The 26,188-nt window shown below is 59.1% G+C and overlaps 9 protein-coding genes across 9 annotated transcripts; 5 read left to right on the forward strand and 4 right to left on the reverse strand.

Annotated features, from left to right (window-relative positions):
- Nucleotides 1–4: 4 nt before the first annotated feature.
- JDV02_000330 (uncharacterized protein) lies at nucleotides 5–298 on the reverse strand (the record flags this gene model as incomplete). Its single annotated transcript, XM_047981126.1, has 1 exon — nucleotides 5–298. One exon carries the CDS (start codon nucleotides 296–298, stop codon nucleotides 5–7), a length of 294 nt encoding a protein of 97 aa, XP_047837084.1.
- Nucleotides 299–969: 671 nt separating this feature from the next.
- On the reverse strand, nucleotides 970–1,380 carry JDV02_000331 (uncharacterized protein; the record flags this gene model as incomplete). The annotated part of the gene is made up of 1 exon (XM_047981127.1): nucleotides 970–1,380. The coding sequence occupies one exon, from the start codon at nucleotides 1,378–1,380 to the stop codon at nucleotides 970–972; it is 411 nt and encodes a 136-aa protein (XP_047837085.1).
- A 1,426-nt stretch (nucleotides 1,381–2,806) lies between these two features.
- JDV02_000332 (uncharacterized protein) lies at nucleotides 2,807–3,479 on the forward strand. The gene has a single exon (XM_047981128.1). The coding sequence runs from the start codon at nucleotides 2,811–2,813 to the stop codon at nucleotides 3,420–3,422; it is 612 nt and encodes a 203-aa protein (XP_047837086.1). The 5' UTR covers nucleotides 2,807–2,810; the 3' UTR covers nucleotides 3,423–3,479.
- Nucleotides 3,480–3,497: 18 nt separating this feature from the next.
- JDV02_000333 (Trans-aconitate 3-methyltransferase) lies at nucleotides 3,498–4,487 on the reverse strand (the record flags this gene model as incomplete). Its single annotated transcript, XM_047981129.1, has 1 exon — nucleotides 3,498–4,487. The coding sequence occupies one exon, from the start codon at nucleotides 4,485–4,487 to the stop codon at nucleotides 3,498–3,500; it is 990 nt and encodes a 329-aa protein (XP_047837087.1).
- A 440-nt stretch (nucleotides 4,488–4,927) lies between these two features.
- On the forward strand, nucleotides 4,928–7,684 carry JDV02_000334 (uncharacterized protein). The gene is made up of 5 exons (XM_047981130.1): nucleotides 4,928–5,111; nucleotides 5,193–5,741; nucleotides 5,793–5,936; nucleotides 5,987–6,518; nucleotides 6,574–7,684. Exons 1-5 carry the CDS (start codon nucleotides 5,052–5,054, stop codon nucleotides 6,801–6,803), a joined length of 1,515 nt encoding a protein of 504 aa, XP_047837088.1. The 5' UTR covers nucleotides 4,928–5,051; the 3' UTR covers nucleotides 6,804–7,684.
- Nucleotides 7,685–8,523: 839 nt separating this feature from the next.
- On the forward strand, nucleotides 8,524–9,457 carry JDV02_000335 (uncharacterized protein; the record flags this gene model as incomplete). The annotated part of the gene is made up of 1 exon (XM_047981131.1): nucleotides 8,524–9,457. One exon carries the CDS (start codon nucleotides 8,524–8,526, stop codon nucleotides 9,298–9,300), a length of 777 nt encoding a protein of 258 aa, XP_047837089.1. The 3' UTR covers nucleotides 9,301–9,457.
- Nucleotides 9,458–10,874: 1,417 nt separating this feature from the next.
- JDV02_000336 (uncharacterized protein) lies at nucleotides 10,875–11,447 on the forward strand (the record flags this gene model as incomplete). The annotated part of the gene is made up of 1 exon (XM_047981132.1): nucleotides 10,875–11,447. The coding sequence occupies one exon, from the start codon at nucleotides 10,875–10,877 to the stop codon at nucleotides 11,445–11,447; it is 573 nt and encodes a 190-aa protein (XP_047837090.1).
- A 3,693-nt stretch (nucleotides 11,448–15,140) lies between these two features.
- JDV02_000337 (uncharacterized protein) lies at nucleotides 15,141–16,779 on the forward strand (the record flags this gene model as incomplete). The annotated part of the gene is made up of 4 exons (XM_047981133.1): nucleotides 15,141–15,228; nucleotides 15,286–15,342; nucleotides 15,501–15,914; nucleotides 16,166–16,779. The coding sequence occupies 4 exons, from the start codon at nucleotides 15,141–15,143 to the stop codon at nucleotides 16,777–16,779; spliced, it is 1,173 nt and encodes a 390-aa protein (XP_047837091.1).
- A 964-nt stretch (nucleotides 16,780–17,743) lies between these two features.
- Nucleotides 17,744–19,366, reverse strand: JDV02_000338 (uncharacterized protein). Its single transcript, XM_047981134.1, has 2 exons — nucleotides 18,750–19,366; nucleotides 17,744–18,581 (listed from the first exon to the last, which is right to left on the reverse strand). The coding sequence occupies exons 1-2, from the start codon at nucleotides 19,075–19,077 to the stop codon at nucleotides 17,917–17,919; spliced, it is 993 nt and encodes a 330-aa protein (XP_047837092.1). The 5' UTR covers nucleotides 19,078–19,366; the 3' UTR covers nucleotides 17,744–17,916.
- Between the last annotated feature and the right edge of the window lie 6,822 nt (nucleotides 19,367–26,188).

The raw sequence follows: 26,188 nt of genomic DNA on the forward strand, positions 1-26,188 counted from the left end.
TCACTCAATCGCCATCAGCACATGAGCTTTCTTCCTCTGACCCCGCATACTTCGCCTTCTCTTTCAGATGCCCCTCCTCCGGCTGAGATGGACTCTCTTCCTCCTGTGGCTGGGATATGTGCGCGTCCTCTGGCTGAGCGGGTCTCTCCTCCTCGCCGAGCTGGGGCGTTCTCTGTCCGGCAAGCTGTAGGGCGCTGTCAGGGTCCGAATCTGCCGCCACGTAGTGTGCAAAGGTTTTGTGCGTGGTCAAACGCAGATCGTTGATGTACTGCTCGTATGCTGGGTCGCTGTAGAACATGACGGCGTCTCGACCACTTGGTGGCCTCTTGACAGTGGAGTTGCCTGATTGCGTGGTCTTACATGATCCCGTGAGAAGAGTCTCAGTGATCAGCACGTCGTTCGTATTATACTGCCCGGCGTACACTCTGACGGGATTGTCTCGATGCCAATAAAGCACCGAGACATCGCCGTCCTCGGATGCGGAAACCCTGCGAAGTCGAAACCAAGCAACCACAGTGAAATAGATCCTGCGCCGATACAGTCTTGAAAATTTATTCGTCCTGGGAATGGTGCAGTGTTCTTGGCTGCGTCCCTGGGCAACCGATGATGGAATATGAACGGTTGACGCTTCACCAACTTCGCCGATAAAGAAAAATTCCAGATCTTGAAAAGAGTCGGGAATAGTCCAGACGTCATCTGCCACATGAGGGGAGACATGCTCATTTGCATTCACGTACGCATGTGTGGCATGCTGAGCCAGGTTCGTCGTTGTTGAAAGGTGGGTTGTTGGCCTTGTTGTTAAACAGAAGCCTTGCCTTTCTTGTTCTTCTTCTTCCCTGTCTTAGCGCTGCCGTCGTCTTTGGCAAGCATCGTGACATTCTCGCAGTCGAGTTCCTGACGAGCGTTTCTCGCGAGGAACTCAGAGATTACCGCCTTTGTTGGTGGCTGTCCCTTTCCAGCATCGTGAGATCAGTTGTTGTACCAGTCAGGTCTGGCTTCACGGAAGCCTTCCATAGCTGCATAGACGAAGAGCCTCTCGTCAGGCTTGTCAAGCACTGCTTCGAGTCGCGTCCAGCACCAATGCAGCTTATTGGTGAATTGTTGGACGGTTCCAAATTTGCGAAGATCGATGTTGAAGAACTGTCTCATCGTGTCATGCATCGAGTCTTCCAGAACGTGCATGAGGATCTTCTTGAGCCGCTCTATGGTAACCTTCGCCGTGGAGTTTACAGTCCAGCCGTCTTGCCTTAGCTTGGCAATCAGATCGTGACTGATGTTGTGTATGATGACGCATCTAGTCTTGATGTCGTCAAGGACCCATTCTTGAGTCGCAGGGTCAGGCGTTGGGGCTGTGAGGTGATCCTGAAGATCGCAAGCCATGAGGGCAAGCTCGACTGTCACAAGCCAGCTCTCGAAGTCGTCGGGACCTTTAAGGCGCTGAATCACCTGGTTGATTACCGGCTGTGAAGACGTGATGATGTCTTCGTGCCTTGTCTTGTGTTGTTTTTTCCCGGGCCTGCGCCTTCGCCAGTGGGCTAGGCCGGCCGGTTGAAAGCTTCAAATTGCGTGCACTCAGAAAGGAAGAGGAAGCTACCGACGATGCAGCTGTCACGGAGTATGAGGGCTCATGACCTAACAAAAAGGGCACAGGCGCACAGCTGATGAAGAGAGCTTGATGGGCTATCAAGGGAGGAAGAAGAGCTATATAAGTGGCCGAGCGAGAGAGAGACGATGAAAGTGCCGGCCAACTGGGAGGCTGACCAACCCATCTATAACAGATTCAAAAAAAAATGGCCTTATAGATGGTGTGGTTCATCAGAAACATCTAGGGCATAGTTCCGAGGAGCCCTGGCTAGGTAATGAGGCAGTTGACACCCCGCGCTCTTGCCTGACGAGGGAGTGGTGACGGCGGCAGGTGCAGCTGGCCGGCACCTGGCGGTAGGCACAAGCACCCAATGACCCGTTTGCCACTCCATGGCGGGCAGCACCTCTACTCAGAGTATTTTCTTGACGCATCAGAGCAAGTAGTGGAAGCGTTGTGAAGACGTCTTCGGAAATATGCATATCGAGAGTGTTGGTCCTCGCTCCGACCTTCGGGTAACATGGCCCTCCTGAATGCCGACATGGTCTCGGGGCCTCCCGCTGACACTCCGTGGTGAATCGACACTGGGAGAATTGTAAGGGCAGCGTAATATTTCTCGTTGGTATCAAATCGAGCAAAGGTCAGCGCAGCCTCGTTGGCCTCTCTTGATGATCCATAATACCGAGGAGTCCGATCCAACGAATACACGGTGCCATATCCCTCGTCACGGCTTGTCTGGGGGCACGTGCACGCAGATTGTCCTTATGAGGGGGGGTCCGGGTCCGTGTTTGAGGCTTCCATGCCGACCCGGACGTTTGCGCGCGTCTCTGTTCCCTCTCAAACAACCTTTGCAATCAGAGAGATGCCGTTGGCAAATACATACTAATCACTTCAAATTAAGTGCCAGGCAGCCCTGGCTGCCTGGCCCTCAATCGTGCGAGGACCAATAGCAGCTCAGCCGCTGCGGCACTCACGACGGTCCTGCTTGGCGAACGAAGCCAAAGGGACGACGCCTCACTGCGACATTGGCGAATGGCGTTGCGCGGGGCAGGCGGGAGCTGAAGTGCGGCGCATCACGGAGACACGCGCGGCGGGAGCAAGTCTTTCGTGAAAGACGTCACAGGCGTTTGGGGTCAAGCTCGTAGGTCGGTGTACGAAATACGAGACACTGACTATATAAGGATTTAACGACTCCGTGATGGTGAGAGTTGATGGGAGAGAAGCGTCAATGGTCATAGCCTCTCAAACGAATACCAAAAAACATAGCACACCTCTCATTGCTTTCGTTGGCTTTTTGTCCCAGTCAGGACGAACTCACTGCAAGACCAAAAAAATGTCGCTCGGCATCACCACCTGCCTCCTATTCAACAATGAAGCCGGAGACGCCGCCGACTTCTACGTCTCCGTCTTCGCCCCCAACTCGCGCATCATCACCAGGCAGCACTACTCCAAGGCCGGACAGGAAATGCACGGCCAGGAGCCCGGGTCCGTCCTCCTCGTCGAGTTCGAGCTAGGCGGGCGGCGTTTCGTCGCGCTCAACGGCGGGACCTCGGCCTCGACCCCGCCGCGGGGCTTCAACGAGTCCGTCTCCTTCCAGGTGGACTGCGCGGACCAGGCCGAGGTGGACCGCTTCTGGGACAAGCTCAGCGCCGACCCCGCCCGCGAGCAGTGCAGCTGGCTGGCCGACAAGTACGGCGTCTCGTGGCAGATTGTGCCCAAGCGCATGAAGGAGATGCTCGCCGCCGAGGACCGCGCTGCGGCGGACCGCGCCATGGTGGCCATGATGGGGATGAAGAAGCTGGACATTGCGGCCTTGGAGAAGGCGTTTGCGGGGGAGTGAATATTTGCGGTGCCATGTACATACATACACACAGTCGTTGCCACCAAAAGAAACAGGAATGCGCAAGTCGTTATCCTACTGATCAAGATCACTCCTCTTCTTGACGACAAGAAGAACTCCCAAGACCGACCCTTTTAGTACCTCTTTGCCCTTGTCCACGCCTGCCTCATGTAAAGCGTTCTCGATCTCGCGGCGCAGAATTTTGACCACGTCCTTGTCTGTGCCCACAAGCTCTGGGTTGGCCTGGTTCCAGCGCGTCTGCGCGCTCATGGTCGCCATCATCTTCTCAAAGCCGTCGAGGTCCACCTCGGCGTTGCTGACGAAGAAGTCCTCATCAGCGGCCCAGTCCTTACGCACAAACCTGGCCTTGTCAAACTGTTGAGCGACGGCACTCGCCGCATCATTGGTGTCGCCTCCAGGCGTCGGAGTCCACGGCAGAGGCAGGTCCACGTAGCCATCCATGACGAGCTGGTTCCCGGGCGTCATGTGCGGTCGCAGGTTGACCTCGAAATGGCGGTCCATGGCAGCCTGGATCCTGGCTGCAGCAGGCATGGACGGGTGGGCGCGGATGTCGCCGTTGGTCCAGATCGCGACGCTGCCGCCGGGACGGAGGGCTCGCGCGGCGGCGGCCCAGAACGGCGGCATGTCGAACCAATGGGCTGCATTGGCGGCCGTGATGAGGTCGACGCTCGCAGGTGCCAGGCCCGGAAGCTTGTCTAGGTCCTCAGCGGCGCCACGTTCCCAGCGGATTGGGTCGCCGGTGGAGGAGGTGCCGCCGAGGGAGCTCGCAACGGCGAGCATGCCCTCAGAGGGATCGAGCCCAATGACGTGCGCAAAGCGAGGAGCCAGGGCACGGGCGACGAGACCAGGCCCACACCCGACGTCGAGGAGCGTATCGGGACGCCCGCCGGTCGACGTATGCTGCTCGAAGACGGCCTGGTAGACGTGGGGGCTGTAGTCGTGACGAGCCTGGACGTACTTTTGGCCTTGGGACTGATCATACGAGCTGAAAGTTTGCTCGGAGACCTTGGGCCCGGAGGCGTTGGACGAGTGTGAGGCGGCCATTGATGCGATATTCGGACGGTGAGACTGTCAAGTCGGGACAGTGAATGTGTGATGGGGATATACTTGGGGTATGTGAGATTGTGATATGTTCTGGCAGGTCGCCGTCAAGCAACTCCGCGTACGAGCACAGGCCTCTGCTCTTCCCTGCCGAGAAAGAAAAGACTTGGAGGAAGACATGATACTGCCTCCTGAGGACGCTTATTTATACGCGTAACGACAGTTCAGCTGGTTGACGGAATTCGGCATTGGAGATGCCTTCCGACGTGTTTAGTGGTCGTGGCTCGTGATTCGCATCCCTAAACGAAACGGCGACAGCCCGAAGAGGAGACAGCGCTAGTCCGTTTCAGGGGGCAGACTGCGACCCCCCAGTTCGCCAAAACCCACCTTTCTTCGGCTTTCCTTACTAGCATTTACTTGCGAAGAGCATCGTCTTCGTTTAAGGCGACATGGGCACCACTCGTCGGGCTGTGCGTGCTCAACCGTTCATCCGTCCACAGCCATGTTGGGCTGTACATGACATGACGCGCAATTGTCCTGCGCTGGCCAGATCGCTCGCACCTCACCATGGTCTACTACGGCGTGCTGAGCAAAGGCTGTCAGCGCTGCCGCAGACGCAAGGTCAAGGTACGTGGTGTGGGCTGGCTTGCGGACTGCAACTTTTCCTGCAGACGCTGTTCAACTGCTGACCGTGAGCCCACCTAATAGTGCGATGAGCAGAAGCCGGGTTGCTTGCGCTGCCACAAGTCCGACGTGCCGTGTCCGGGATATCGCGACCCGGACACTGTGCGGTTTAGAGACGACACCAGGCGAACGATGCTCAAGGCCAGAGGGCGGCGGACGCAGGCGTCAGATGGGACTCAAGTCGGCGGGCAAGTTGTGTTGAGCCCGTGTCTGTCCGCACGTGCTTCTGGGAACGGCAGCGGGAGTTCCATTCCCCCAGCCATACCTGTGTCCCACCACGAGCTCAGCGTGAGCTTCTATTTTGCCAAGTATGCATTTCACGAGGTTCCACTCTCCGAAGCCTACCGAAGCTGGCTCACAGGGTCGTACCATGACGCCCCAGTCCTGAGCGCTGCCATCGAGGCTGTCGGGATGGCTGGCCTGGCAAATGTCTCACTCGCACCCCATCTTGAGATTCAAGCAAGGAAACGCTATTCTGAAGCACTGGCTTCCACTCAGAAAGCATTGAACGATGCATCTAGCGCGGCTGACGACACCACACTGATGGCTGTGATCCTGCTGGGCTTGTTCGAGGTACCAGTCCCCATTACCACAACGGCTTGTCCCTGGCCTAACACGGTCCAGACGTTGAGCTTCCGCGGCGGCGACCAGTATTGCTGTTGGGAGACGCACGTTAAAGGTGCCTTGGCGCTGCTTGAGATTCGCGGACGGGAGCAGTTCGCTCGCGAGCGCGGGGGCCAGCTCTATACCCAGATTCGCTCCCAGATTGTGAGTATCCTGTACATTGGCTGGGTACACGAATGCTGACTGCATTTTAGCTGTCAGTTTACATGCAGCGGAGCTCGGGCGTGCCGAGGGCACTTGAACGGGCGGCACGCAGCTTCCAGACAAGCAGCCTCAGGCAACGCTGGCGGAGAAGCAACATTGCCACTCCGAGCTCAATTTTTGAAATTTCGTTTCGAATCGTAAACCTGCGTGCCGCAATGCTCGGCAGAGACGCGCAGCTGGACCGAAAATCTGCTAGGGAGGCTGCGTTGGATATTGACCGGGAGCTCCAAGCGTGGAAGGAGTCCTTGCCGGGAGAGTGGAACTACCAAGATGAAATCCTCGACACTGCTTTGGATGACGGCTTTGGTGGGAGGAGGCACGCTTATCCTAGCCTATGGAATGCCGAGGTGTGGAATAATTGGCGTCTTGTCCGAGTGCTCGTCAGCCGCGTCCTCCTGGACACCAGCACAGAGAATGATGACGAGCCAAAACCGGGATCAAGCGTGGCCAGTATTGTCTCAAGGATCCAGCAGCTTTCCGAAGACATTTGCATATCGGCCAACGCTTTGATGGATACGTCACGCAAGTTGCCAGAGCCCCTATTTGACTAGAACGACGTGCTGACACCCGGGTGCAGGTATCCTCTCGCTCATTCGGCCGCTGTGCGTCGTCGCCATGGAAGAGCCGAATAGAACAAATGTACGATTCTACGCCGTCGACCGGTTGCGTCGAATTGGGTCGTTGATGGGCGTGAGGCAAGCGGTGCTGCTGGCCGATACGGTGACGCGCAGCCTTGAGGAGTCGCTGCGGGACGAGTCGACATGCCATTCCACTTGCTGGGACGTGCCCTTGATGCCATTCTGTTAGCAATAAAGCGAAGCTTGAAAAAAAAAAACGGCCGTCGTCTTCGGACGGCGCGGCTCAGAGTGGGCGAGGACACAGTCGATGTTGTCTGGAACGGTTTGGAGCGAGCTGAAGCAGGCGCTCTGCCACTTGGCAGACATCAATCAGCCCATGGCGGGGACTCTCAACGAGAAGGCCAAGACGGTAGCGTCGGTCCAAGAGTCGAGCAACGTCTTGGAGTGACAATGGTACCATCTCCAGCGTCGCCTGTTTGCTGGGCCGGGCCAATGAATGTCGCTGAGGTCCGCCGAGGCCCCGGCGGTGCTCGGCTTGCAAGTCGTCGACGGGCGGCGAGTGGGAGGAAGCAGGGGAGCAATTCGAGTTGGTGGCTCGTAACGGCCCAAAAGCAAAACGCCATGGCTAGAGAAGCCCCCTACGTCGTCGGGTCGGCAAGCAAACGACAAGCACCACGTAGCTTGATGGCATTGTGCCACTTCGCAGGCCACGCGACGGTGGCAAAGAATCACCGGCCCCTTCCGAAGCGACCCCAACGGTTCTCTCTCTCCAGTCTTGGCGTCGGCGGCGTTGGCAGCCAGCGGCAGGGCGAGGAAGGGCATCACGGTACTCCCTGTACATATCCTCGATTTCTACGTGGGCCCCGCGCAGGCGTGAATCGACCCTGGACGTGCCGTTTTGGAGTCGAGGAACGGGGGTCCGAGGGTCTAGACCGCGTCAACCCATGTCGCGAACGAGGCAAGAGAAGGCGGCAGAAGACGGTCGCAAGTCATGACATCACCGTGGGCCACCCACGAGCACGCAGGAGAGGCCCCCGTCCCTGCAAGCTGTCGAACCCGCAGTGCTGTGTCTGCGCCACAGCTGCAGAGTGGTGCCTTGACAGGACGCCCTCGGTGGGCCACCCGTTCATCAACGACCGCCGCCCCAAGTTTTCTGGTTTTTCCCCCCTCTTCCTTCTTGAGCCCGGGCCGGGCTTTCCTCTCCCTGGCCGCCCCTCGCAGCAAAATAGGTAGGTATGACGTCGCATGCCCGCGGTCAAGCTGACGGGGGCGGAGCATTTGCTGCGAAATGGAGGGCCTTGTCGCCGTCCCTCATTGGCGCATGCGCCACCAGGTCCCCCCCTCATCCCTCTATTCCCACCCAGCCCAGCCACTAGGACCGCTGGAACCACTGGAGCCTCCTACCTTTGGTCCCTCGCCCCCTCCCGATGGTTTGCGGGGGACCCTGGGTGATCCAAAACTCTCTCCCACCACCCACCCGTGCCTGGCTTGCCTGGCATGGCCGCCAACGTCATTCTTGCATTCTTGGGCGGGGCCCCTTATTTTTTTTTGCCCTATCTCCTGTCATGGGGAAGTGGTGCTGCGTTGTCGTTCGTGATCCTGGGTTTCGCGAATCTGCGGGACCCTGTCTCGCGGATGGCATCCTGAGGGGGGACCTTTTTCTCCGACGAGGGCCACGGCCTATAACTAACTGCCCATGGTCGGCCCTCCTCCATGGGACACTTCTTGAGGCTAACGCGCTGCATCCAGTACACGAGGATGCATCACGTCTAAACCAATAAGTCTTCTACTCGTTGCTTCTTTCTATTATACCAAGCAGCAACACAACTACCTTGGCAACTTCTACGCATACTACTACTGTCTTATATTCTATTCATATACCCCCTCGTCGCAGTACTAAGTCAGCCCTCGTTTACAACAACCTCCACATACCATCAACACCCTCCACAATGTCTAAACGAGCGTCTGACGTCGTCGTCGCCAACCTCCCCTTCCACCACGCCCCGGCCTCTAAGAAGGCCCGGCGGACGGAATATCAGCAGCAGCTGCAGCAACTACCGCCACAGCAACCGGCCTCTTACATGCCCGCGGCGTTGCCCTACGACTACTCATACGTCACCTCGCCCGCGTCCGACCATGGCTACAACACCGGGTCCCCGTCAGCCTCGTCGGACGTTTCCTCCGTCGACTTTGCGGCCCCGACTGCACCCTATGCCGGGGCTTCGCCGGCCAGCTCCGCCGCCGCGGGCGACTTTGCGGCGCCGTTGTACGCCGGCCCCGCCGCAGTCTTCAACACAGCCATGGACACGAACACGCACGCAGGCAACACCACAGCTGCCTACGCGCTGCCGCCTTCATCCTCCTCGTCGTCCTCCTCCTCGTCATCATCATCAAATTCTACATACGCAGCTGGCCTGCCTTCGCACGAGCAATACCCCTCGTACACCCAAGCCGACATCGACTCGTGCTTCGACGACGACTTCGACCTCGAGGTGGAGATCAACACCGCCATGGGCCTGCGCATGCGGCCCCGACCAACACAAGGAGACTCGCCGGCGGGGAGCGCCCTGCCGGCCAACGCGCTCGGCGCCGGGCCGTGGCCGTCCCAGGTGTCCCTGCCACTGACCTTTGGCATGCAAGTCGAGGGCGTCATCCCTGGAGGACCCGACTTTGCCGCGGGGTCGTACCAACCCGTCGCTCATGGACGATGGCCCTATGCCGCTTAACCGACCGGCTTTGGGTCTTTGGAGGCGCGTCGACCCCATCATGCTGCGGCATGGATCAAAAAGGCGGAGGGGAGAGGATGGCGTTTTGGCGTGTCCCGTGGGCGGTTTTCTTTACTGCGGTGGTAGATACCGCCAGCCGACACGAAAACAATACCATAAAAAGGGTGTGGCGGACTCTTGTGACGTAACGAGCGGGAATCGGCGCTGGGGGAATATGTAAATTATAATGATAATCTAACGATTGATGACATGCCACTCCTCCAGTCTGCATTGCGAAGGCAGGAAAACGAACATGTGGTCCGGGGGTGCCTCGCCCGCCCACCCGCCATCGCAGACGCCCCGTGCCGTCGTCCCCATGGTGACTCCCAACCACGAGAGCGCATCAGTCGTACCGTTGGCGTACCGAACACGGTTGCCCAACACTTCATCCGTCCTGTCCTCTAGACAGTACCAATACGTTAGTCGTATGCAGGTGCTGGAGTACGTAGTACGAAGTACGAGCTTGGGAAATCATCTCCCCTGTCAGGTCCGTAGCCGGGACGACGAGGCTCCCCACGGCGCACCGTCCGACAAGCGGCCCGCGCGTCGCTGTCGTCGCTGTCGTCGTCGTCGTCTTCTTCTTCTTCGCAATCGTCTCGCGGTCGTCGTCGGGGGCGCCGCCGGTGCCGGCGGGGGGCGGCATGCATGTGCCGCTGCCGATGTCGCTGCCGTCCGGAGGGCCGCGCTGCACTGCTGGAAGAACCAACTACAAACGCATTCTGCCACTCATTAACTTTTCTTCGTACTTTCGTAGGCACCTTTCCTACGAGCCGTGCGCTTCTCGTAAGCAGTCGTTTCGATACGTTAGTACCGGCTTGGGCTGGGAGCTGGCACGCTGGCTGCTACCGTGCGTTACCATGGATCTCAAGATAGGTAGGAAGATTCCAAGATTAGTAGTCCTACGTAATTGGCAAGGGGGGCCCGGGAGCTCCAGAAGGAAAGGTAAGGCGGGATCTGTGCGGTGAGCACAGAACAACGGCCGGCCGGCAGGCTGCGCACAGGCGTCGCGAACGGAACTTTCGATGACGTATTGGCGGAGCGCCAGCTGTTTCATGGCTCTCGGCATATAGCAGTACATCAAAGTTACTTTGTCAGAGAGACAAGAGAGAGGCTGGGAGGAATGCTGCATGGGCTGAGTCTGGCGGGAACCCGGGTGTTTCTGCGGCGGGCCAGCGACATCCTGCTGTCTCCCTCCCTAGAGCAGAGGAGGGAGACAAGCCGCTCGGCGCAAGATCACCTCGGATCGTGCCGGCGGGTTTGTTCTTGACTAATATCTTTTCTCGTTATCATCTCTTACTACGACTTCGTGGGTACTTGCTGGATAAGTCGCATATTCGGGAGAGTGGGCACCACCGACGGCGACAAATGCCGTCCATGGTTCCCGCCAGGTGCGGTCGGAAAGGCGTAACAAGCGGTGCCTCACGTTCAGCAGGAAACTTGTTGCAGCTGAGCTTGGATCTGCCTGCCTGGGACGGCAATGCTTAGTACTATTACAGAGGGCGCCGCCTTTCGTGGCTCGGAGAAAGGGGGGGCGGATGACAGGCACACCAACAACAGCCCTGAGGACGCGGCTCGCCCCGACCCAGAACAGTCACACGCCCACCAGCGCTGCGGCGACAACGCTCCTGGTTTCAGACAACGGATGCGCACAACCGACGCTGCGGGCGGGCAGGTCAGGGTCGTCGCCGCGGAGCGTGTGTGTGCATGTGTGTGTGCGTGCACGCCCTCCAAGGCGAGACATGTGCCCATGTGAGAGTCGAACGGCGGCGGCTGGCTCAGCCAGGCGCGCGACGCAGTCCGTCACACCGTTGCGGAGACTCGAGAGCGGCAACCCGGGGAAGGAGGAGCAGGAGGAGCGGCAGTGCACTCTCGACATCAAGACTGGACAACGGAAGGGGGATGGGGGAATGGAACGGGCGCGAACACCACTTTCGGGGCAACGTGCTGCTGGACTTGGGGCCACCTCTCCCTCTCATCCTCTCTTCAAAGATCCGCCGCGACCGCGTGAACCTTGCTGGATGAGCTCAGAGGGCCAGGCCGCAAAGGTCGGCGCATCGCCGCCATTCGGCCAGCTGGATGTGATTCATGCAGCTGCATGCATGAAATAGGCGCGACGCGGGGGCGCACATGTGCGTATGTAATGTACATTACATGCGGACGGGTTCGGGAAGCATCTGCGTCTGGGTCATGCTTGCCGACATGATTGACTCTTGCCTCGGGGACAGATGCATCAAACGACCAAACGGACGGACGGACGGGGAGCCTCCGCCGTGTTGATGCGATACCGGCCAGGTGTCTGTTCGGGACAGATTTGGCCTGGTGTTGAGGCAATGAACGCGGGTCGCTTCCCATCTGCGTGCTATGATGATAAATGCCGGAACTGCGCCCATAAAGTCCTTTATCGCTCTCAGATGAATGCATTTCCAGCAAGGGCCTTTACCTGTAACATTGAGAAGGCCTTTGGGACGCGACCAACAGTCGGCACTTGGGGCTCTGTTGTTTTCTTTGTTCTTCTCCTTCTCTGCTCTGGTGTTTCTTTGCTCCTCTCCGTCTCTTCTCTTCTCTGCTCTGCTCTGCAAAGCCCGACCGAGACCTCCCTAGTAGCCCGGCGGCACACACGTCTTGTCTTCAGCAGGCCCGTCGTGCCGAAACCAGAAAATCGGGCCACTGGCGAGGCAATCAAACAGTGGCGCGAGCGACAGGGGAGGCGGCTACGACGGGCTTTCGTTGGCGAAGTTGACAACGGCCGAAATTTGGGCCCCCACAAGGACGGGCCCCCTAGGGTTGTGATGGGTGGATGAAATGGATGAATGGGCGACGCGAGCCAAGAAACATGACGTGCTGGCGCAGGACAGACAGTGCGCGTCCTCTTGCCCGGCGACATGGACGGCTGGCGCCGACACGCTCAACTTGCCAGGTTCCCTTGCGGGCGTCCAGCTCCGTCATCAGGGGGATACTCGGGTCGTCGGTCTTGGGGAAAAGGTGAAGTAGGCAAGGTAATTGACTTGACTCGGCGGACCAAGCACGAGAAGGAAAAAAACGAGAGACACATGGGCGGCCGACGCTGGGCCCGTCGGTGAAGACGACCTGTCAGCCGCTGGACCCTGCGTGCGACCTGGGGACAGTGTGTGGCGTTGGCGACACGGCCCGCCCCTCTACGCCTCGTTCGAGGCGGGGGGGGAGATGATGCGTCGACCAGCCCGCGTGGGCGTCGCGTGTCGGTGCGGCTTATTTATTCAGGTATACCCACAGTGCGTCGGGTCGCCGGTACACGGTTGCTGGCATCGGGCCGGATCCCCTTGGGTTGGCCGCCATCCTTCAAGAGAGAGCCGGCGTCATTCCTACGGAAAAGAGGTTGCATGCTGCGTGTTCCAAGAAGTCGAGGACAGTTGCTCCGAGCGCACGCGCGATCCCGTCTTCCCGTGATTGCCACATACTAACGTTACTGTACACATGAAGCACATAGGCACGATGAATTAAGTACGTACCAGAGGGGACTCGGCCGGCCCGAAGCAAACAAAAGTCGCTCGACTGCCTTACCTGCCTTATCCGTACGCAGGCCAAGAATTGGGGGACGGACGCGATGGGAGGCCCTCCTTGACGTGTGTCAGCGGGCGGTGACACGGCGGCGGGTCTCAAATATTAGAAGGAGGGGGGCGGGTGGCGGGGGAGAGATACCCTCTACAGAGTATCGCGAAGGCGTTTTCAATTTTGGCAGATCTGGCGGGCTGCGTGGAAAGAAAGAAGTCGTCACCGTTGCAGAACTGCTTGAGGCAGCGGACCGTGAGGGCCGTTGAGGCCCCATGAATTGAGGCGAAGTCGATTCGGTTGGTTCAGGCAGGCAGGCCGCCGACATGCGTGGCGTCGACGTGATCCAAAGGTCGTCGAGCTCCGTCCAACCAGCTCGGCGGCGTCGGCGGGAGGGTGTTACAAGACACGCGCGAGCGCGTGCGCGCGAGAAAGAGGGAGTGACTCGGAGCAACGTCACCACTCGCCAACAGCAGCAAGCGAGAGGCCGACACGCCAGGCAGTCGAGATGGCAGATCGTTGGGGGCGCGCGCCGACAAGGAGGGTGCAAGAGGAGCAGGAGGCAACCATGGGCAGGTAGAAGCTTCTTGTTGTTCTCGTCTTGGCCGGCTTTGCCTGGACTGTGAGACGGCGAGGATTGGACGGTTGCTGCCACGGATGTGTCGTGTCATTCCGCGAAGCGACGAGGAGCGACGACTAACTGGTAGATGGCCTGCACGGGACGGTACAGTAAAGAGGTAGTACATACGGTAGACACAAAACGTACCTTGGTATCTCTCTGGGGTGAGAGGAAAAGGAGCTTGGTCAAATTGCCTCGCGCGGATTCGCCTCCGTCCATCGCGGCGCGGTTCCTGCACAGTGTGTCGGCTCGCTGGTCGCTTCGGACCCCTTCAGCGGCGGTCCAGTGCACGCCGGCTCGCACCATTGGCCCTACCAGCAGCGGGCTGACCCTCCGCCGGCTGCATCCAGCAGCAGTACCTACGAGCAGCAGCAACAGCTACAGGCTAGGTACATACAGCACACCACCACCACCACCACCACCACCACCACCACCACCACCACCACCACCGGGCAACGGGGAGGCTGCCTTGCTTCTAATACCCACCGCGGGCGCCGCCGCCAGCAGCACCTGCCTAGCGGATGGAAGTACCTGACAACCTGGTGGCGCCCGACATCCACCATTCCCACCACCATAACGACCAGCACCAGGCACCACTACCCGACCCTACAACAGTGGAGGCTAGCAAGCTACCAGGTACCTAAGTAGGTACCTACCACCACCACCACCACCACCACCACCAGACGTACCGGTCCCCCGCCAGCCAGCCCCCGCCGCACCTCGACGCGGCAGCTCCTCGACCTGGAAGCTGACGGAGGTGAGGTGAATTGTCCAGATGCTGCCCGCGTTGCTAATGAGCCCGCCAGCCCACAAGGTCCCACCCAAGCGCGCTCGCTCTCCCGTCGACTCCCGCTCCGCCCGACTCCTTTCCATCCTCTCTCTTTGCACGGCACGGGTCCAGGTTCCCACCCTGGAAATTTCATCCATCCTCTCCCCCCCCCCAGTCCCCCGTCCCAGTCCCCCCGAATCCACTCCGCTGGTCACGACACCACTACCCACGATCCTCCACGGCCGCCATCCTCGTTCCTCTTCCTCTCTCACTCACTCTCCGCCTCGGTCCCTCGCTGTACAACCCCCCCCTTTCCGACCTCTCGCCTTGCGCGACTCCCGGACGACTCTCTTGTTTCCTCGGGTGATCTCCTCGACGGGTCCCCTTCGATACCCCCCCTTTGTGTTTGCCCGCTTGTCTCGCGCGGCAGTGGCGTTTCTCTTTTTTTCTCCCGTCGTTTTTGGGCCACTTTTGCGCTGTCTGTCTCTGTTTAGACGACAGACTGCAGTAGCCTTGCTCGCATCGCGCTGCGTCACCACAACATTCTGCCGGTGAGTCTCTTCTTACTGTCAAGGGCTTTGGATTGCTGCGGACTCGAGTCATTCTTCGACTGTCGCCTCCTTACCGATGCCGGCCCGGCGCGATGTGACCCGCGTTATTCTCGCCTACATGCCTCGGCGCAATGTCGACAGTACTCTAGGGGGTCAAGGTCGCTGCGGGTGGAAATTGCCTTCAACACGCAGTTGCTTCTGATGGCGACTCCATGTTTGAGGCACGCCTTTAGCCTTCCTCAGTTCAGTAGCTAACGCTGTCCACCTGTAGTCTAAATCCCTCGGCCGGTCCAAATATCACTATCCCGCACCAGCGGTCACCTTGATACGAATCATGTCCTACTACGATAACCAGCAGTGGTCCGGTCCCGGCCAGAACAACTGGGAGCACCAGAGCGGCACCTCCACCCCTGTGCGCAGCGGTACGTCGCGCCGTTGCGTCGCTTCCCCGGATGGCAGCTGACCCTGAATATCCGCAGCCGGTGCGAGCGCTCCTCAGCCTCAGGACGAGTTCGCCTTCTCCTATCAGTTCGATGGTACGTCGACCCGAGTCCCGGATACATATCGCGCAGCCGATTGCTCCGGCGGCCGTCCTCGTGATGAGCACTTCGGCGCAGCCAAACGCTTTCCCTACCCGGCTATAAGCACGGACGATATATTCCCATCATTAAATCAGTGCTGACGCTTGCCGCAGAGGTCGACCGCGCCTTCGAGAACTTGTCCAAGTCCGGCAAGGGCTATGGCATGGGCGGACGTCGTGAGTTCCCGAAGACAGCCGACGTGCTTGCTGGAGCACGCCCCCAAGCCAACAGGCGTGGTGGTCTCGCACACGTTGTCAGGGCACCGACTAACCAGGCGGCCCCGCCTGCTATGCGAGTAGATTCTCGTGTCTCCCACGGCGGCGGTCCTCGCTCTCACCACATGAATGCGTTTGACGACGCCCGTGGGCCTCCAGGCCAGAATCTCCACAACTTCTACGCGACCCAGCGCCACCAGCCCTCTCGCGGCACCAACGAGGCAGAGCAGGTTATGCAGGTGAAGAGAAGGATGGCAGCCCAGCGGGAGCGAGAGCTGCGCAACCTCCACACGGAGCAGCAATACCAACGAAGTAGGCCACCCTCTGCAGTTTAGCATTCTTTTGCCTGGTCGCAAGGAAAGGATACCCCACGATAGAGAAGAAAAAGAAAAAGCCCCGGCCTTGGGCGGTTAAAGACGATGGCTATCAGCGAGCCTCCTCCTCCTCATGTTGTCCGTTGCCGACCCGCTTTGCCTTTGTCGGCAGCTGCTCGTTGGGCTACGGGTTCCCGCGCCGTCTCACATCATGTTGTTGAACTTGGGCTAACAGTTGTCTGCTCGTAGATGTCTTGACCGACGTGGCCCAGCAGACTGGCAAGCACATGTCTGAGGAAGAGACGCGCGAGCTCATCGCCCGCCAGCGCAGCGCCTTGTACGGCGAGGGCCCCTTTGCCGACAAGAGCGGCTATGTTGATGAGACGGGCAACATGCGACCTGGGGCTCCCGTCGCCAGCGGCCCAGCCAGCCTTCGTGGCCCGTCGCCCCTGACCTTCGACAACATTGGTCGAGCTCCGTCGGGCGCCGAGCTTCCCACGCCCGGCTCGGCGAGCGACCACGCGCAGAACAACCCCAGTCCGCGACCGCAGTCTACCACTAGCCCCCAGACGGCCGGCCCGACCAACAAGGCCTTTGAGAACGCTGTCGGGCCCCAGAGCCGCACGAGCAACTCCAGCCCCACGGGCGGATCTCCGCCTCGCGACCTGGCCCCTGGCTCTAAGCCGGGCCAGGCGGCCGCCACTGTTGCACCCATCGGCACCAGGCCGTCAGGCACGCCATCGACGGGTGCCTCTGGGAAGCGCTCGACCACGCCCCTCACCTCGTCGGGCGGCTGGGGCCGCGGCAACGGCGTCTGGGGCCAGTCGTCGGGCATCGGGGCTCAGGCCAGCGTCTGGGGTTAGGGCGCCGTGACCAAACTGCGCCGCGCATTATGATGGGGGAGCGTTGAAGCTGTACGTGCCGTTTTGTGTGGGCTTGCATTGAAATGGCGCTAGGACTTCTGGTGTCGATGGGAAATTTGGGACAAAATCCGGATCAGCAGCGGTGCTGCCTCCTCGCTTGTTTGATTGTTTCTGGAAAGCTGGGTGTTCTCTGTGGGCGCGCGTTTTCATCGACAAGGACGGCATCCTTGGGGCATTTTCGGGCGACGGCGAGACCAAAAGGCCTGTGCTTTTGTTTTTTCTTCATATACCTAGGGCTTTTTTGTTCGGAAATTGGCAGGATTGGACCGGGAGTCTACGTCGACGTTGTGAGCCGGTCGGTTGACGTCTTCAGGCGCTATGTTGGCAGGGTCGGACGGAGTTGCATCACGGTCGCAACGCAGCGGGTATATCTTGGGGCGCGGCATGCGAATGACGGGAAGACGCTGGTGGGAGAACACTGGACGATGGGCCGCGAGAGCCACTGAGGTGGAGGGAAAGACTGGGCAGATTTGATATTGCTACGGCCGAGCAGCATCAGCGTGCATCCTGGGAGCGACGCATTTTGTTCGTTGAGCCGTCTCTGCGGTACCACGGCCTCGACATCTAGCGAACGACGGGATCGGAACGCCTGGACCCAGCAGGCGACGACATCCGTTACCACAGCATGGCGATGGCTGGCGGCACCAATGCCGAAGACAAGAACGCAAAGTCCAGAGCGAACACGACTCGAATACAAAAAGAAGAAAAAACTGGGGAGCAACAAAACGGCCATGGGGAGTTTGTCTTTTCTTATTTCCTTTGTTTAGGGCGGCAGGGACGGGGTTCTTCTTTCTCTCTTCTCACCTGGGACTGCGACTGGAGGTGTTTTTGACTTTCGGGGGCTGCTAGGGGTATATAGGGAATGGAATAATGAGGGAGACTGATAGCTTGAGAGGCACTCGCAGGGCAGTATGATGAATGAGACTGTGGATGAGCCGCGGAGTCTACTGTGTTTTGTGTGCCTGCCCATTGCTATCCTTCTGGAGACGGGCGGCCACACTTTGCTGCGGAAGACGGTTCGGCATCGTACAGACATCACTTGCCCTCGTGCGGAGGGAGAGTGGATTGATTACACTGCTACATGAGCAAAAGCCGGGCCCCTTCATCGAGGTCCATGAGGTCGTCGGCCCTCAACGTCTTGCCGCCCCAAATGACGGTGCCTCGGCCGTCGACGGCGAAGGCGCCGCTCTCCTGCCACTTGTTTCCCATGACGGTCGAGGGCCCGTCTTGCTCGTCCTCGTCCTCGTCCTCGTACTCGGCCCCCTTGTCCCTCTTTGGCTGACGCTCTCCTCCACGGGCCGCTGGGTTCCATCGTTTGTTGTTCCTCTCACCGCCGCCGCCGCCGCCGCCGCCGCCGCCGACGTCGACGCCGGCTTCACGGGCAGGCTTCTGCTGCTGCTGTCGCGCGGACCGCGACGGCGACTGGGACTGGGACTGGGACTGCACACCGCCACGACGCTGGATGGCCTCGGCGACGCGATCGGCGAGCCAGCCCTTTTCGCGCCAGGCCTGGGCCTGGGCGGCGGGGTGGAGGACGTGCCAGAGGCCGGCGACGCCGAGGCCCCAGGCGGCGTAGAGGGCGCGGTGCTCGTCGACGAGGACGCGCACGTTCCAGGCGCCGCCGAGGAGGTCGAGCCACTTTGCGGTGGCGGCGGGGGAGGCGTGCGAGACGGCGACGCAGGTGACGAGGCCGGCATGGCGGTTGGCGAGGGTGCGGAGGGCGAGGAAGGTCTTTTGCGCGACTGGCGGGTTTGCACATATGTCAGTCAGTCAGTCAGTCGGTCAGCCTTATGTACATCATCCGCCTGTCTCTCTCTCTCTCCATTTTTTTCTGTCTGTGCTGTGTTTGTCTGTATGTGCCCCGGGCTGTGCACAGTGAAGGGGATGATGTCAAGGAAAGGAGGACGTACACGCGCAGCCCACGCAGCGTAGGAACACGACGAGGACCCTCCTCCCGCCGCCGAGCTGCAGCCTCCCGTCGGGATCCCGCGGCGCCACGTCGCCGACACGGGGCACGCGGCCGAGCGGGACGGCGGCGGGCGGGGGGGACAACCAAGGCTGGGCCGTCAGCGGTAGGGACCGGACGGAGAGCCACGACGAGGAAGCCGCCCCCCGGCTCTTGTTGTCGTCATGGGTGGTGTCTTTGTCGTCCGAGGAGGAGGAGGAAGAGAAGTCGAGGGCGTTGCTGGGGAGGCCGAGCTTCTTGAGGGCGAGCTTGGTGCCGAGGCTGGAGAGCATGTCGGTCTGCCCCTTGCAGGGGGCTCTGGGAGCCGAAGGAGTGGCGAGGCGTGGGGAGCTCGGGCTTGTGTGAGGTTGGAGAAGTGAGTGAGTATATATGTCGAATGAGGTGAGTAGAGGGCGAACGAAGGTGGGTGACTGTGTGAGCGATGACAGGGGGGGCCGGGGTGTGCGTGTGGGGGAGAGAAGAATGAGTGAGAGAGTGAGACAGGGAGAGAATGATGGTGGTGGACCAGGTTCACCCCGGCAGGACTTGATGTGCCGCCAACAGTGCAGCAGCAGCAATCAGATCTGTCAAGGAGGGTGAAGAAGAGAAAGAAGACAACGACGATGACGAAGAAGCGACATGAGAAGGGAACCCGCGTCAATGGCATTGGTGGGTCAAGAATGGCATATCGTCTCTTTCTTGCGTCATTTCCGTCGTCGCGCGACGGATGACACCGTGACTGTTTCGTAAGCGGTTTCGTGGATGGAGAGGGAGGACGGGCCGCCAGTCAGTCGGAACCTCGTCGTGAGGGAACGCGAGGGGCGCACGCTGATCAGGGGATGATTTGTCTGCGTGGCGTTTCTCCATCAACACGTTTCTTGTTGAGGATCTACGAAGTAACTTAGATCCCGGCAGAGGCACGAACGATTGTGATGCGGAATCAATACAAGAGACTAATAAGTGCAATTCGGATGAAGGTGTCAATTCTTTGGAGGGGATATGTGTTTTTGCTCTTCAAGAACATAGAGAGACACGTGGGAGGAAAAGCACAGGAAGGCCACATTTATGTACATATTGCCTTGCCATTTCGTCCAGCGATGCTGGATGCGAGCCACCTACTAATGGCTCGGAACACTCACTGCTCACTCTCATCGCACGGACGTGCGAGACGAGTCAGGAACCACGCGGGATGGATGATGCAGGGATCCATCCATCAAACATGACACACGTGCATATGCCACTGGCAAACTCGACGAGGGGACCAACTTTTTTGCATAGTAGTAATAATTTTTGGCAACGGCGCAACCTCCATCGCAGATAGTATCTACTACATCCTACCGACGAAGCAAATACACTTGGACGCACCGCACCACGCGTGCTCCTGCCCACGCACCACACACACAACCTCATGCCGCACCGCCCTGGTGGAATGCAAACAAACCCCTGAACCGTCCCCCCCAGTTTTAGACCAGCTCCAAAGGAGGCAAAAAGTGGCGCCACGGGCAAGCAGGGGTTGAGAGCGGGCGGGTCGTCCCGATTGGCGCCGTGCTGGCGATGCGGGGGAAGCAGGAGGAGGAGGAGGTGCGGCAGCGATGAACCTTCAAGGGCTTGAACGCATCCGGAACCGCGGTGCGGTTGTTCCGGCGTTCTGCAATGTTGCAGAGAAGCAATGAGTATCTATCTGGTGGGGTTTCACAGTATACAGTATATAGTTACTACGTCGATTCGGCTGACTGTTTACGAGCCTTATTCATCCTCATCGCCCCATATCGTGGTGTTGGTTGCTGGGTTGTGTGGTCGTGACGCGGGCGACACTGATGGCAGCGGAAATGGGAACCTCGCGAGTTAGTATGATGGTGGCTGCGCATTTGACATGCTCTGTCTGCGCTGATCCCGACGTGAAAGAGGGAGGACTAGTTAGTCCTTGCTGCGGGTTCCATGCTCTCCGAGATGAGTATCCGATCCTTTCCTTCCATCAATCAAGCATTAATTGCGGCAAACAGGTCCGTCAGACTCTTTATTTCGTCTCGTGCACGTATCATGTGTCTCTTATCCATGAGCGGAAAAGCACCTCCAAGCCACGACACACCGGTACCAGCAGCTGTACGAGGGCCCTGCCCAACTCCTCCGCCTCCAGGGGCTCTTGTTCGTGCGCATCGCCCCCGACATGCATGTTCGACATGGCCACCCGCTACCTACCTACTCACGCGAACCAAGACCATAGACAATGCGGACTATCTTCAGGGGGGGGGGGGTCTCTTTACGTGCCGTCAAACTAACGAATAATAGCAATCTTGGTACGGCATGTCTCAACGCCGACAAACTTGCAACTGGTCTGATCTGGCAGCGTCTGGCTTTGGGACTACATAAAAAGCAAGTCCGCCGCCAGTGCGTACTCGGTTGACGGATCGTGCACGGTATCGAAGGACCGGTAAGCCCCATCGATGCCTCTTTATGCCGTGCTACCAATAGAAATGTGCTCACATTTGTCCGGGCTATTCGTCACTCGACTTCGCGTTGGATGGTCTCAAGGCATTGTTCGTGAATGTTGTCGTCACTGGGACGCCGCCGTTGGCTGTTGTTGAAAAGTCAACCCTCTCCCGGACAGGCTGTATGTATCCACCGCTCATGGAAAGTGGCGACACCAGTGCCTGTGTAGCAGCCCAGAGCCAAGGCTCGCGGTACTTATACTTTATTCAAAAGCGCCTTCGGCGAGATTTGACGGGGTCTGCTGGACTGTTACGGTGGCGCCCGTGGTGACGGTGGGCCTCGCCTCAATCCTACTCTAAACGTTGGATAGCAGAGTTACAAGCACACGGCGTTGATATTGCTTTGCCGACTTCTCTTCCCAACCACGACTGAGACGAGGCTCACTCATAGAACTCTCCGGGCTTCCGGCGGTAGTTTTCCGTGTTGGTCAGCGCGGCGAAGATCGACCATTTTAGTTACCTACGAGGCCGGCTTCCTTGGCATGACGGCTCCCCGTGCCATCATCGATGGCAAATCTCGCACCCCTCGTGACGCTGCATTAGGACACTGCGGCCGGGACCCACGTCCCGCCGCCGGTCCCGTTGCGCATCTGGGCGTCGTGGCATGTCGGAAGCAACAGCACACACTAAGCGCTGACGACCGCGATGCCTCGCCTTGCAACGACGGAGATTTGGGGGGCTAGAAAGCGGACACCACGAGCGTTGGGGGCGGGCGTCACGAGCTCCATAAACTAACTGACTTCATTCTTTGGCCACGGGGGGGGGCATAAAGTATATCTATCGGAGACTGCCCAGAATGGAAGCCCCAATCCGCATGTGCATACTTCTACGGAGTACACCTCCCGGGGGTCGGAGCATTGACCCGTCCGGCGCTCTCTCTCTCTTTCTCTCCAGTGACGTGCGTCTCATGCGCCTGACAGCTACGGCATGGAGGCGAGCGCAGGTACACGAAATAATAAGCGCCGGGGAGGCTGATGCCGGCTGTGCTGTTGGGTCAGCAGGCGGGCCGATTGACGCCCATTGGCATCGCCCTGTTATAAAGGGATGGATACGACCTGCTTCGTAACTATGTATGTATATATTTGGAGAACGGCATCATGTCTCCACACTCTCTGCTTCTGACGTTGAGTGGCAAGGCGTGGTGGCGGTCTTTGTTGCCTCGCACAACAGCAGTGCTTGGTTTGGCAATGAACACGAGGCATTGCGTAGAGAGAGAGGCTGACGAGCAATTTTGAGAAACGACACGATGGCTGCTTACTAGAGACGAGACGTCAGGGCTCCGAGCCTTGCATCCTCAGTCGGGCTCGACACTCTCGGGCCGAAGCACGTGGAGCTTGCCACGACCTTGCATGATGCCCCCAAGCAAGCAAAAGCATCCATCCCATAATGCTGACCTGGGTCTTTCATCAGCGCGTTCGCCCCGTGTCCGTCAAGGTACGGAAAACGAGTGTATCTGGTTTTGGCTGTACTGTGGCAGTCGTCACGTTCTACAAGGAAGGGATGCATCATTGTTGCCATTGCCATCACAACCACCATCATGACTGAGGTGTTGGTTGGGTCTAGCTGGTTGATGTATGTGACGCGCGCCCTCAGCCGCATCTCGCACCGAAGCAACATCATCATCGGCCTGTGCGGCCCCGTCCCGTGCGAGGGGGAGCTTCATTCGCAACTGGACGCCGCCGCCCTGAGTTTGAATCGACCTACCCCCGCACCTGTCACATGCCTGTGCCAGCCCATCCCACGTCCTGTGATTCCCAGTGCAGAGCTCACGACTGCTGACTGACTGACTGACTGACCGGAACGCCCCCCCCCCCCTCCCCCCCCTTTATTATATGTGTGACGGTGGGGGTGCAGATGCGCAATTGGGCTTCTGCTGCTCCTATATCCGTACGGGGGGTAACTACGGGAACAGCAGCACCGTAAAATAGGCAATATGGGCGAAACACGGCTACGTAAGTACGTACTGTAGATTGCCATGCTGCTGGGCGCGTGCGCGGGAACCGACACCGTTGTGCGCAAGCGCCGTCGATGGAGAGAGATTGCGATCCGGGGAGATGATGGTACGTAGAGAGGGGGTGCCCAGACCCAGCGCGCCCTCTCATTTGCAGCCGCTGGAGAAATCAATCTAATTTCGAGATTGCCAGTTGCCAGGCCAGCCGGCGCCCCCTACTAATGCCATCGTGACCCGGGCAATGCAAGAGTCCTACGAGAGACGGCGGCGGCGATTGAACGAGATTGCCATCCAGTTACCGTAATACAGTCCTCTGTAGTAGTCGTAGTAGTAGTCGTAGGAGTGCAGGCATGTAAGCTTGAATCGGGCAAATGTATGTACAACGCCCCCGTGTCTGTCGATGACAGCCGTGATCGTGTACTTTTTCTCGTACAGCTCCATACCTTACCTATCTGGGTACCTTTTTCTTCGTGTTACCTCACACGCCTGGGAACGACGCTGTGCTAATTCGGCCAGGTCCAGGAGCCCTCGCCTCGGAAGATGGGAGGGAGCCATGGCCACCATAATAGGGAGCCGTCCATAGCACCGGAATACGGGGTGTTCGAATGCCGATGATATCTAAGCCACCGTGCACACAAAGTTTCTTTTGGCCTTGATGATGCATACGGCAAGGAGAGCTTTGCTGCGAGGGCGCATGGCTGGCTGGCCTGCCTACCTGTCCTGCTTCGGCGGACTGAACCGGCTGACTGTCAACGGGCACTTTTGGTCACGCTTCTGTGACCCGAGGGCGACGAAACGGCCCATTGCTGCAGAGCGAGATCCAACCACAGGCAGGTCAGGTCCCCTCGCCCGCTTGGTGTCTTGCTAAGTACCTGTAGGTTTGAGGCTATCGGGAGCTGACCCTATGGTTCATGCTGCCGCTCGGTGTGTCAAAGCACCGTGACATCCACCGCCCCCGCCCTTTCGTCTCAGGCGCATCGTCAGTCCAGTCAGTAACTTAGTTAGTGGTCGTGCGGGAAGGGCGCCCCCATACATATTATGTACATTGGAAGGGGCTCCAACCAGCCATCCATTCTTCGCTGGCGTCGCGCTCGAGCGCGCGCTTCATCAGCTGCAACGCCTAGCTGCCCGTGCAACAAGCGCGCGCGCCCCGGCTCGTTCCCAACAGCCAGCCCATTGATCCATGTGCCGGCCCCTCGCGTCAAAAAAGTCGGCCACCACCAGCCTCTCTCTTGTGGGCGCCCGCTGCGCCGGGACACCAGCGTGATGATCCAGGTTGTTGGTGCTCAACCGCTGCCCAACGTACGCCACACCTTCAAGCCATCTCAACGCGCGCTTCCCTTTGCTATGGTTACCCATACTTTGTTGGCAAGGGCGTTTGCAGGTTCCATACTGCTACCTTATGTGGCCTCGCCTGGTCTGACTTATCCACGATTTGGCGGCGACAGCGTAACCAGCGGCGGCGGCGGCGATGGAAGATGGTATTGTACCTATGCGGATGCCTAAAGAGGCTGGTAGGTGGTTTGCAGTGCATTGTCATGATCGGACTTGCGGATGTGCCGAGTATCGGAAGGCCTGCGTGTAACTTATTAATGCCCTACTGCACGCTCAGGCAGCCCGGACTGGCGAGGCGACTACCCGCCGCAGAGGACCTTCTGAGACCTGGAAGCCCTGGAGCCTCTGGCGTCGAGGGCCCGAAGGGGCTCATGGGGTGGTGACCCAGCGTCCATCCACCCACCGTACTAACTTAGTACTAACCCTCCCGCATTGAAGCGTTAGTGCTCGCCATGGATGATGGATCTCCATGAGTGCCTGCACTGTGCACCGCGTCTCGCTTTCAGCACTACAGGTAATAATATACGCGACTGTAGGTGCCTTCCAGGTTCCTTGCCTGAATTCGGACTCTTGCTGCACGACCTACTGTATGTACCTCATGCCATGTCATGCTGCCGTCCATGCGAGCCACTTTTCAGCAAGGCACCCGCCCAATGCTCGCGCTGCCGAGGCGTCATTGGCCAACCCCAGAAATCTATCTGCTTGTTTGCGTGGCATCTCCATCATCTGCCCTGCCCAACAATGCAAGCATGAGCCAAATCTACAATAACCCCTTCAAAGATTTCCGGGTCTGTCCCTGTCCCTGCCCTTGCCCCCTTTTTTGCTGCGTTAGTACCAAGGCACTGCCAGTACAATGGGGTCACCGTGGGCGCTGCTTTTAGGACCCGCCTTGTCAGCCGGTTCCTCTCGGGGCACACATACTGTAATTTGGTAGTGCGAATTTGTACATTTGCGCGCTGTACCTTGGCCTAGGTCCCAGTGCTATCTCTCTCAATCTCTGTCTGCCTCTCCGGCTGCTTGCCAATTCCCGCCCTCTCATACTTTGTAGCGAAGAAAATACGGTGTGTTTCGAGACGCGCAGCACTGTAGCCACGGCCGTCGCTCGCGCTGCCGCTGCCGGGCCGTCGTCGAGACACCGAGCCGACAACGCAGGGCGGTGACCGAGGCGCCGCCCCGTCTGTCAACGTCAAGTCCCGCTCCCCCGAGACCTCTCCTCGCACAAGGCGTCGGCCAGGCTTCTGGCTATTTTTTTCCTTCTACGGGGGGCGCAGAGGGACACCGGCCGGCCATTTGGGGGCCTGTCCGCAGCACCTGGGTACCCTTCATAGGGGTTGCCCGAGGTGGCGGCCAAATTGGATGCAGGTGAAGATGCTCCTCAGCGCCCGACCGGCTGGTCCGACCGATGAGTCGTCGCCGAGGCGGACAAGCAAACACGTCCAGGAACCGACCGAGCTGCTGCACGAGGTGCATGACGGGGTGGTGAATGGCACTAGCATCCGGTACCTCGTGCTACCCAACTGCAGGGCTGCGCCGCAAGAAGAACCCATTGATGAGCACCGAGAATCGTAGTCGAATCAAGTACTGTAGGTACCTCCTTACCTGCATTGCTGGGGTGCGCCCAAGTTCTGC

Source organism: Purpureocillium takamizusanense, chromosome 1 (genome assembly GCF_022605165.1).
Source record: "Purpureocillium takamizusanense chromosome 1, complete sequence".
NCBI lineage: Eukaryota > Fungi > Ascomycota > Sordariomycetes > Hypocreales > Ophiocordycipitaceae > Purpureocillium > Purpureocillium takamizusanense.

What these genes read in the sequence shown, in the direction of transcription:
- JDV02_000332 (XM_047981128.1), top strand. Translation starts at nt 2,811, where the DNA reads ATGGTCATAGCCTCTCAAACGAATACCAAAAAACATAGCACACCTCTC.
- JDV02_000334 (XM_047981130.1), top strand. Translation starts at nt 5,052, where the DNA reads ATGGTCTACTACGGCGTGCTGAGCAAAGGCTGTCAGCGCTGCCGCAGA. An exon ending in GCCGCAGACGCAAGGTCAAG is followed by an intron (nt 5,112 to 5,192) that starts GTACGTGGTGTG and finishes CCCACCTAATAG; the next exon opens with TGCGATGAGCAGAAGCCGGG. An exon ending in TCCTGCTGGGCTTGTTCGAG is followed by an intron (nt 5,742 to 5,792) that starts GTACCAGTCCCC and finishes AACACGGTCCAG; the next exon opens with ACGTTGAGCTTCCGCGGCGG.
- JDV02_000338 (XM_047981134.1), bottom strand. Translation starts at nt 19,077, where the DNA reads ATGCTCTCCAGCCTCGGCACCAAGCTCGCCCTCAAGAAGCTCGGCCTC. An exon ending in ACGCTGCGTGGGCTGCGCGT is followed by an intron (nt 18,582 to 18,749) that starts GTACGTCCTCCT and finishes CAAACCCGCCAG; the next exon opens with TCGCGCAAAAGACCTTCCTC.